The sequence below is a fragment of the Bombina bombina genome, chromosome 7 (assembly GCF_027579735.1).
Source record: "Bombina bombina isolate aBomBom1 chromosome 7, aBomBom1.pri, whole genome shotgun sequence".
Lineage (NCBI taxonomy): Eukaryota > Metazoa > Chordata > Amphibia > Anura > Bombinatoridae > Bombina > Bombina bombina.
In genome coordinates, this window is record NC_069505.1 from 570,338,860 (window position 1) to 570,350,961 (window position 12,102).

A 12,102-nucleotide genomic window follows, 5' to 3' on the forward strand; every position below is an offset into this window, starting at 1 on the left:
CACCAGAACACCGCCTAGGGGTACATTATGGCTGAATAGACATGGAAGTTTCAAGTGTCTAAGTAGAAATTGTGGTATGTGTTCCTCAGTTACCATGGGCAACCAATTTGAGAGCAGCAACACACAGAGGTACACTACTAGCTTTTATGCAAACTGTGGTACAACTTTTGTTGTGTACCTTTTAACATGCAATCTTTGCCAACGCCAATATGTTGGTCAGACCTCCAGAGAGGTCAGACGTAGGTTTGGTGAGCACCTCAGGGACACTAAGAACTATGTCAAGGAATCTGCCATTGCAAATCACTTCAATGGAGAGCATTTTACAAATATAGCAAATTTATCTATTAGCATCATTGACATAGCTCTTGTGCCACCTAGAAGTGGTAATAGGTACACCATTCTACAAAGTAAAGAGATCTATTGGATCTTGCAGCTCCAAACTAGAAGCCCGATGGGTATTAACAGAGAATGTGACATTGACTATTTTATTAATGACACATAGTGCAATCAATAGTCATTTTCTCACAATGTAAGTTTATATAACATTCCAATGTTATTTATTACTTTTGGTCTTATTATTTCTTAAGATATTAAACATATAATGTTGGTTTTTTAATTGCAAGTGTTTATGTAAGGAAACAGATTGAGTTGATTACTTTTACACATGTTTCTTTGTTTTAAATATATTTGCAATTATATTTTTTCATTTAAGGATGTCTACTTTTCAACTAAGTACATCCTTCTTCTAATATAATATATACAAAGGTCTATTATAAAGTTTTTTATCTTATTTCCTTTCTCACACATTTTTTATGTTGCTTTTTCTTTGTCTTCTCTGATTTAGTTGTCAGGTTGTGTCTAATGTTTGTAACATCATGTTTCAAAATTTAATTATAAGACCTATAAACCAGAGTGTCTATATATACATTTGAATTGTATAACTTTCCCCTTGATCTCTGTTTGTACATATATGTTTTTGCTTGCTATAGTATTAACATGCACTGTTTTAGATCTGGTCCAGCTTGGTCCGGATTACATTGGGTTAATTCCCACTCTTAATTCATTGCTTACATGTGTATTTATAGCATCCTAGTCTTACCTGTACTGTGTCTATGAGTAAGCGCCTGTAGGGGGCGCGAAACGCGTCAGTCAGTCTCCTGTGTGTCACCCTTACCTGTTGTGAGTTACCTTCATGTTGGTCTCCTGTATTTTGGATTGGTATTTACCATATTTATCTTCGAATAAAATTGGGACTTTTTATATGCAATATTACCTGGCTTGCAGTGCCTGTCATTTCTTTTCCTGTACAACTTTGGTGCTGGATTCGGCACATCCCGACTACGGCACTCCTAGGGCAGCCCAAGCGGCCTTGCGGCCCCACAGCACACTTCCGGTTGGACGGATCAAGGAAGCGTCTGTGCTAGAGCAGTAGGATTCTACACTCTTTTGGCCCCAAACCGCTCCCCAGCCTGACAGGCTGGCGTCCGTAGTCACAATCTCCCAGGAAGGTCTCAGGAAGCAAGTGCCCTGAGACAGACGTCCACCACGAGAGAGTCTTGTCTCTTGTTAGGGGGTCTAGACTTCTCCTTTGTGACAAATCTGAATGGTCTCTGTCCCATTGACGGAGCATGCAAAGCTGCAGCGGTCTTAGGTGGAACCAAACAAAAGGGATGATGATCATTGATGCAACCATCAGACCAATCACCTCCATGCATTGAGCCACAGATGGGCAAAAGGCAGACTGGAGGGAAAGGCAGGAAGCAAGAAGTTTGGATTTTCTGACTTCCGTCAGGAAAATCTTCATGGACATGGAATCTATTATTGTCCTTAGAAAACACACAGTTGTAAATGGAATTAGAGAACTCTTTTCCAAATTCACCTTCCACTCGTGGGAACGTAGAAAAGACAACAGCATCTCTGTATGAGATTAAGCTAGTTGAAAAGATGACGACTGAACCAAGATGTCGTCTAGATAAGGCGTCACAGCAATTCCCTGGGATCTGATCACTGCCAATAGCACCCCCAGAACCTTTGTGAATATTCTGGGAGCCGTGGCCAGACCAAACGGAAGCGCAACAAACTGGAAATGCTTGTCCAGAAAAGAAAACCTCAAAAACTGGTTATGTTCCCTGTGAATGAGAACATGAAGGTATGCATCCTTCAGGTATATAGTCATCATAAATTGACCTTCCTGTACCAAAGGAAGAATGTAACAAATAGATTCCATCTTGAAGGACGGGACCCAGAGGAACTTGAGGCACTTGAGATCTAGGACTGGACAAAAAGTTCCCACCTTTTTGGGAACCACAAATAGATTTGAATAAAATCTTAAACCCTGTTCACGTAGAGAGACTGGTAACTCCCAGGGAGGATAGGTTCTTTACACAATTTAAGAAGGCCTCCTCCTTTACCTGGTTTGAGGATAGTCTTGACAGGAGAAATCTGTAACCCTGGGATACTATGTCCAGAGCCCATGGATCTGGGACATCTCGTATCCAGGCTTCACGAAAAAGAGAAAGCCTGCTCCGCACCTGATCCAAACTTGAATCGGGGGCAAAACCTTCATGCTGATTTAGAGTCAGCGGAAGGCTTCTTGTTCTGCTTTCCCTTATTCCAGGACTGACTGGATTTTCAAGAGGACCTAGATTGGTCTGGTTTTGCAGAGGAAGAGGATGACTTCTGTCTCTTAAAGTTGCGAAAGGAACGAAAATGATAAGTCTGCCGACCCCTAGGTCTATTCTTCTTATCCTGAGGCAGGACAGAACCCTTTCCACCCGTAATTTCTGAAATGATCTCCGCCAGACCTAGTCCAAACAGAGTCTTACCCTTATAGGGTAAAGCCAAAAGCTTGGCCTTAGAAGAAACATCAGCCGACCAGGACTTTAGCCCTGCGTGCTAGTACAGTGCAGCTAGACATATTAGCTCCTAGTCTAATTATCTGCATATTGGCATCACAGATAAAGGTATTCGCCAGTTTGAGAGCTTTGACCCTATCTTACAGTTTCCTCTGTAATAAGATCAGCCAAGGCATCGCACCAATAAGATGCTGCTCCCGCAACCGTGGCAATACTTGCTGCAGGTGGTCACTATAATCCTTGAGGCCAATACTATAGTAGTGAAACAGCAACTTAAAGTTCTTATCCTGTACAAGTGAAGACAGGGACTCTACTAAATCCTCAAATCACATAAATACCATACAAATGTTCACAGCGCTGGTACAGTAATTCTTTATTTTATTATACAGACATCACATAACATAACGACATTTCGGGTTAACAACCCTTATTCATGCTATATGGATATACATCTTTTTTAAGTAAGCCTCAAGCTTCTTATCCATGGGATCCTTAAAAGAGTAACTATCCTCTATAGGAATGGTAGTTCTCTTGGCAAGAGTAGAAATAGCTCCTTCTTCTTTAGGCACAGTGCGCCAAGATTCACGAATAGAGTCAGCAACAGGAAAAAAAAAAAATTAAAAACAGGGGAAGGGGAAAAAGGAACCCCTGGCTTATCCCATTACTGAGTTATAATTTCAGACATCTTCCTAGGAACTGGAAAAACTTCCTCTGAAGATGGGGAATCATAAACACAACAACCAAAGGTTCAGAGTCGTCTAAAGTAGCTAGAACCTCCTTCAGTAATAACTGGAGGTGTTCTAGTTTAAATCTAAAATTTACCTCTTCAGATTCTGAAGATTTTTCTACCGAAGTGTCAGAGTCTGAGATTTCACCTTCAGAAGCTACTGAAGTGTGCTCCTCATCAGACAAAAGCCTTACAAGCAAACAAATGTTTAGATTTCCTCTTATGCTTACCCGAATTAGGGAAAGCAGACAAAGCCGAAGATACCAGAGAAGTTATCTGCACAGCAAAATTCCCTGGCAAATATACACCCCCAGGAGGTTGAGAGGACATGCAGGGCACAGTATGCGAAGCTGATAAGGCTTGGGACGTTTGAGGAGAAAGCTGAGGCATATCTAGTACAGCTATATCCTGAGAAACATTAGGTTCATAAGGGGTTAATTTATCCTTATATTTAAAGGTCTTAGCTAAGTAACTTGAACAAAATTGCATATGCAGAAAATTGGGACTTCTAAGCAAAGCAAACATTTATCCATGTTCAATGAAGAATCTCTTTCAAATTCCATTGTAAATAATGATACCTTTCAAAATAAAATCTTTTATTATATAGACAGAAACAAATGAATACATTTTTTGAAAAAAAACCTCAAATAAATGTATAAAAAACCCCGGCACCTGTAACTTTAATATAAAAATCCTCAGAGGGACTGAGGCTCCTACCGTACCGGAGACGATAACCCACTAGTAAGGGAACTGCCCAGATGAGATGATTTATATACAAGGTCAGATTAGCAATCCGATCGTGAGAAAGAAAACCGTAACAGTCCAGGCTCAGTGACTGACTAAACTACGCTCCTCACACACACGGAAGAGTTGAGAGTCACGTGAGCGGGCGTTGTGAAAATTAAAACTGAGCCACAAGTCTTTGAAATAGGCACGCATTCAAAAACAGCTCAAAGTATAAAATTCTAACTGAGCCGTAACAGCCTTATAAAGTCCATTCTTTTAATCTGTTAAACAAAGTGCCCCTTGCCATTTGCTTTGTTCAATAAAAGTTAGATGTAAAAACTTTCCACATAGTTTGCATAATCATAAGCCCACATCTTATATTATCCCCTTAGACTCTCTTGCCAGTGTTAAGCATATATATAGCCTGCAAATTTGACCCCCAAAAATATCTAAGACCACTTAGATAATTTATATCCCAAATTTGATCCACTAGAGGTTTTATCTCTAAAGTGCTATCCTTCAGAACCTAGAAGGAAAATGCAATTACCTGTGGATCCTGCTCCAGGGCAGGTAACAGCTACATAGGTGTGAACGATACTCCACTCCCTGTCAGGAACCTGTAGTAAAAGAAAGAACAGATTAACTAACACTGGCTTTCTACCAAGGGGTAGCAAAATGTTAGAAGTAAAGCAAAGACTTCCTCGCTGCCTTCTAACTGCTAAAAGCCACCACTAATTTTACTCAAAAGATCGTGGACACAGCTAGACCCCCAATCCTTGCTTGCAGGGAAAATACCCAGAAAAGAATTACAATCTTCAGACACCAACTTTGCTTCTGTCAATGGAGGTTGTGCAAAGAGAATGACTAGGGGTTATGGTTGTGCTCTTTGCCTCCTCCTGCTGGCCAGGAGTTGATTATCCTACTAGTAATTGGAATGACGTTGTGGACTCTCCTTGTCATAGGAAAGAAAAATAAATACAAATACATATTATTCTCAGTCTAATGTTTTCTTTGAATACAATTTATTATCAACAGATTATATCCATCTATCTATATATATACACACACACAGTACCTACCTCATTTCTCATGTTTGAATGGGTTCGACCAGAATTTGAAAGTGGGTGAAGGGGTTGCATGGCTTGCCCAACTGTAACGAGAGGGGGCTGCTGGGGGACAGAGGCAAGAGATCCAAAACCCAATACTGGAATCTGGGAGTCCACCATAGAAAGAAGAACCTGAGGAATAAGGTTTTACAGCTGATGTGGTATACTCCCCTTCACAGCAGTTTTTGTCATGATCATAGTCACAAGTACAAGCAACCAGGAGCACAGGACACCTGTCCACATGTACCACACCACAGAAGGACCAGCGTGTCTCACATACACCACACCACGACCAGCGTGTCTCACATACACCACACCACACCAGTACCAGCGTGTCTCACATACACCACACCACACCACACCAGTACCAGCGTGTCTCACATACACTACACCACACCAGTACCAGCGTGTCTCACATACACCAGTACCAGCGTGTCTCACATACACCAGTACCAGCGTGTCTCACATACACACCACACCAGTACCAGCGTGTCTCACATACACCACACTACACCAGTACCAGCGTGTCTCACATACACCACACCACACCAGTACCAGCGTGTCTCACATACACCACACCAGTACCAGCGTGTCTCACATACACCACACCAGTACCAGCGTGTCTCACATACACTACACCACACCAGTACCAGCGTGTCTCACATACACCAGTACCAGCGTGTCTCACATACACCAGTACCAGCGTGTCTCACATACACACCACACCAGTACCAGCGTGTCTCACATACACCACACCACACCAGTACCAGCGTGTCTCACATACACCACACCACACCAGTACCAGCGTGTCTGACATACACCACACCAGTACCAGCGTGTCTCACATACACCACACCAGTACCAGCGTGTCTCACATACACCACACCAGTACCAGCGTGTCTCACATACACCACACCAGTACCAGCGTATCTCACATACACCACACCAGTACCAGCGTGTCTCACATACATCACACCAGTACCAGCGTGTCTCACATACACCACACCAGTACCAGCGTGTCTCACATACACCACACCAGTACCAGCGTGTCTCACATACACCACACCAGTACCAGCGTGTCTCACATACACCACACCAGTACCAGCGTGTCTCACATACACCACACCAGTACCAGCGTGTCTCACATACACCACACCAGTACCAGCGTGTCTCACATACACCACACCAGTACCAGCGTGTCTCACATACACCACATCAGTACCAGCGTGTCTCACATACACCACACCAGTACCAGCGTGTCTCACATACACCACACCAGTACCAGCGTGTCTCACATACACCACACCAGTACCAGCGTCTCACATACACCACACCAGTACCAGCGTGTCTCACATACACCACACCAGTACCAGCGTGTCTCACATACACCACACCAGTACCAGAGTGTCTCACATACACCACACCAGTACCAGCGTGTCTCACATACACCACACCAGTACCAGCGTGTCTCACATACACCACACCAGTACCAGCGTGTCTCACATACACCACACCAGTACCAGCGTCTCACATACACCACACCAGTACCAGCGTGTCTCACATACACCACACCAGTACCAGCGTGTCTCACATACACCACACCAGTACCAGTGTGTCTCACATACACCACACCAGTACCAGTGTGTCTCACATACACCACACCAGTACCAGCTTGACTCACATACACCACACCAGTACCAGCGTGTCTCACATACACCACACCAGTACCAGCGTGTCTCACATACACCACACCAGTACCAGCGTGTCTCACATACACCACACCAGTACCAGCGTGTCTCACATACACCACAGCAGTACCAGCGTGTCTCACATACACCACACCAGTACCAGCGTCTCACATACACCACACCAGTACCAGCGTGTCTCACATACACCACACCAGTACCAGCGTGTCTCACATACACCACACCAGTACCAGCGTGTCTCACATACACCACACCAGTACCAGCGTGTCTCACATACACCACACCAGTACCAGCGTGTCTCACATACACCACACCAGTACCAGCGTGTCTCACATACACCACAGCAGTACCAGCGTGTCTCACATACACCACAGCAGTACCAGCGTGTCTCACATACACCACAGCAGTACCAGCATCTCACATACACCACACCAGTACCAGCGTGTCTCACATACACCACACCAGTACCAGCGTCTCACATACACCACACCAGTACCAGCGTGTCTCACATACACCACACCAGTACCAGCGTGGTCTCACATACACCACACCAGTACCAGCGTGTCTCACATACACCACAACCAGTACCAGCGTGTCTCACATACACCACACCAGTACCAGCGTGTCTCACATACACCACACCAGTACCAGCGTGTCTCACATACACCACACCAGTACCAGCGTGTCTCACATACACCACACCAGTACCAGCGTGTCTCACATACACCACACCAGTACCAGCGTGTCTCACATACACCACACCAGTACCAGCGTGTCTCACATACACCACACCAGTACCAGCGTGTCTCACATACACCACACCAGTGTCTCACATACACCACACCAGTACTAGCTTGACTCACATACACCACACCAGTACCAGTGTGTCTCACATACACCACACCAGTACCAGCGTGTCTCACATACACCACACCAGTACCAGCGTGTCTCACATACACCACACCAGTACCAGCGTGTCTCACATACACCACACCAGTACCAGCGTCTCACATACACCACAGCAGTACCAGCGTGTCTCACATACACCACAGCAGTACCAGCGTCTCACATACACCACAGCAGTACCAGCGTGTATTACATACACCACAGCAGTACCAGCGTGTATTACATACACCACCACACATAACACGACAAGTATGTACAGCAAAGAGAGAGCAGATTTAGCAGCTGGTCCAACCTTTAAAGGGACATGGACCCCAAGACGTTTCTTTTATGATACAGGTAGAACATAGAATTGTAAACAACTTTTCATTTTACTTCTATTTTCAAATTTTGTTTCATTCTCTTGGTATCCTTTATTTAAAGTGAAGGTAAAGTTACCTCAGTCTCTTTCCAGTATTCCGTTTATGGAGTCAAATAAATATAGGTTTAATTCATCATTTTTTTCTGATCTGCGTATAAACCAAGTTTTAAGGCAATTTATTAAATATTTTTAGTCAACCCGAAAATATATATTTTTTTGTACCTATTGATCACGTTTTTTAATTCTCCTATTGAAATGTAGGCCGTTAGGCGACAGTCACTAGACGTCATCCGCCCACTTATTCAAGAGCGCATGCGCAATACAATTTTCTGTGGATTCCACACTGCGTGCGCTCCCGTTTTGCGCATGCGTTCTAGATTTAGGTAGGAATCCCTTAATACGTGGTCGGCAGCATTGGAGTGTAGCGCATGCGCGATTTAATTCAGAAACATGAACGCGCTGTTGAGAGCGGGTGGGACCGCTCAAGACGTCACAGCTGTCAGAACAGGGAAGTAGGGCTTGGGAGGAGTCGGCGGCCAAACGGTGAGGGAATGTGAAATATTTTTTTACCGTTAAATATAACAGTAATAAAAAAAAAAACTTGGGAAATACATTAAGGTACTATTGATAAATGGTTGGTTAGCTGAAATTCCGGATAACTTTACCTTCACTTTAAGGAATAGCAATGCGCTACTGGGAGCTAGCTGATTTACATTGGTAAGCCAATGAGGTGGTAAATATTTGCAGCCACCAATCAGCAGCTAGATCCCAGCTCCTAAGCCTACCTAGGTATGCTTTGCTACAAAGGATACCAAGAGAATGAGGCAAGTTAGAAAAGTGCATGCTCTGTCTGAATCATGGAAGAAAATGTTTAGATTTCATGTCCCTTTAAGTGTCTAAACCATAACATTTACAAACGGTAAAGCAAATTAGGCAGGATATTAGGGAAGTTATTTTGCTGTATACTTGTATTAGAATAAACTTATTCTAGTAAACGTTATTACTGTTGCAGTAGCATGTATATAAATGCTGCACATGCCCAGTGCACCTAAAATTAAACCTCACACATGCTCAGTAGCTTCTGTGTTCCAAACTGAGTCACTGCTGACGCTCTACATGCCGCCCCCAGCTCTCTGGGCAGGCGAGGGGTTTGACTGAGATTGCACGTGCATGAGTGTGTAGTATATGTACACCGGCCCCTGACAAAAGTCATTTTACTAGATGGATCTTTTATAAGATACATTTTTGCAAAACGGAAATGCACTCATACATATTTAAATTTCGAATTGTATTAAAAGGGACACTAAAGCCAAAGTTTCATGATTCAGAGCATGCAATCTTTAAAAACGTTCTCATTTACTTCCATTATTAGATTGTGCACAGTTTTTTATAGGCACATTTTCTGAGACAAACGAATACTGAGCATGTGCAAGAGTTCAGTGTACACATAAATGAGTCTGTGATTGGCTAATGGCTGTCACATGACGCAGACCTGGGGAATATTGCATTGTCTTTTTATTATAGTAAATATAATATTCTGGTAAGAAGTAAAACAAGAGGCATTATTTAGTCACAAACAAACTATGTTAGGTTAGTGCCAGTGATTGTAAGGGGCCCTACTACACAAGGTGAGGAGCAGCGTCCTTCAGCACTGCCACTGCTTGCGTGTTTCAGTGTTGCTAAAAAACAAATTCCAAACCAACAATAAAAAGAAGAGTGCCCCCCCTACCCTAGGTATTATCAGTTACAAAAGAGATGTTACGCAACACTGAGGGCACCAGCAGTTGGCTAAGGATTTACCACTTCTGATCACGCTTGAAAGAAAATTACCTTAAAAGGTTTGGCTTTAGTCATTAATAATAAAAACAGGAGCTTTCAAAGAGGCGAGACATAGATAAAACTAGTAGCAATTAAATCAGTGATGAGCAACCAGTGCCACAAAGAGGGCCACATGCAAAACTCTTAAAAGGGGAGGGGGAGAGAAGAGACAGGGGGAGAAAAGAGCGAGCAGAGAGAAAAGCGAGCAGAGAGAAAAGAGAGCAGAGAGAAAAGCGAGCAGAGAGAAAAGCGAGCAGAGAGAAAAGAGAGCAGAGAGAAAAGAGAGCAGAGAGAAAAGAGAGCAGAGAGAAAAGAGAGCAGAGAGAAAAGAGAGCAGAGGGCGCAGAGAGCAGAGGGCGCAGAGAGCGCGAGAGCATATCGCAAAAAAGAGCGCGAGAAAAGAGCGTGAGAGCAGCTAGAGAGAAGAGAGCGAGAGAGCGAGAGAAGAGGAGAGCGAGAGAAGAGGAGAGCGAGAGAAGAGAGAGCGAGAGAAGAGAGAGCGAGAGAACAGAGAGCGAGAGAACAGAGAGCGAGAGAACAGAGAGCGAGAGAACAGAGAGCGAGAGAAGAGAGAGCGAGAGAAGAGAGAGCGAGAGAAGAGAGAGCGAGAGAAGAGAGAGCGAGAGAAGAGAGAGCGAGAGAAGAGAGAGCGAGAGAAGAGAGAGCGAGAGAAGAGAGAGCGAGAGAAGAGAGAGCGAGAGAAGAGAGAGCGAGAGAAGAGAGAGCGAGAGAAAGCAGCCCTCTTAAATCACAGGGACTTCAGCACGCTCTTCAAAATTACTATAAAGATTTATTGTACTTTATTAAAAAATATAATTACAATAAAAGGCTATCACACGTAAATATCATCCAGTGTAAAATAAGTTTTAAAAATGGAGACGTCGTCTATGGCTTAAAGGGACATGAAACCCAGTTTTTTTTATTTCATGATTCAGGTAGAATATAACTCTAAACAACTTCCCAATTTATTTCAATTATCCAATTTGCTTCATTCTCTTGATATCCTTTGTTGAAGCAGCAATGCACTACTGGGAGCTAGCTGAACACATTGGATAGCATGAGGCATACATGTGCAGCCACCAATCAGCAGCTTCTGATCCTTTTCAACAAAAGCTACCAAAAGAACAAAAATCGACAATAGGTGGTCAATTGGAAAGTGGTTTACAATCACAAGCTATATCTGAATCGCGAAATAATCAAATTTGTGTTTCATGTCCCTTTAAGTTACCCAATCAGCTGAAAAATAGAGAATTCCTACTCAGTAGATACATCACTTGTAAACCAATTCTGCAAGACATGTCACAGTTACACCAGAATGCATAAGGGTATTGTTACCATAGTGACAATCTCAAGGATCTGTGCAGTTTCACCTGAACTGTATTATTGGGCAGAATGTTCAGCTCAGATACATAAACTGCTGAAACTGTGAAATGTGTGAACTACACATGCCAATCCTATAGGCACAACAATGCAAGGTATTAAACAGCGCTGTGGAAAGACAAATAAATCCCAACAAATCAGTGTTTTATAGTAAATGATCCCACTTCCACAAAACGTCCAGCAGCCCACATCAGCAACCAGTGTTGTATCAAGCAGCCAAGGTTTCATATAGTCTTCCCACTTCACTCTATTAAAAGTAGTCCTTAAAGGGATATGAAACCCAAAATGTTTATTTCATGACTCAGATGTGATTTTAAACAACTTTCTAATTTACTTGTATTATCAAATTTTCTTCAATCTCTTTGTATCTTTTGTTGAAAAGTAGGGACATATACTTAGGAGTCGGCCAATTTCTATATGGCAGCGGTTTTGCAAGAATGTTATCCATTTGCAAGAGCACTAGATGGCAGCACTATTTCCTGTTATGTAGTACTAATGTTATACATTAGCAAGAGAACTA

At 43.1% G+C, this 12,102-nt stretch overlaps 1 protein-coding gene across 1 annotated transcript in view; it reads right to left on the minus strand.

Moving 5' to 3' along the window:
* Nucleotides 1-12,102, minus strand: part of LOC128667074 (protein PRRC2A) — an 88,361-nt gene that overhangs the window by 41,606 nt on the left and 34,653 nt on the right. Inside the window, exon 3 of the mRNA XM_053721960.1 lies at nt 5,388-5,546. Within this exon, the coding sequence (XP_053577935.1) occupies nt 5,388-5,546 (159 nt within the window). The remainder of the gene's footprint in view (nt 1-5,387; nt 5,547-12,102) is intronic.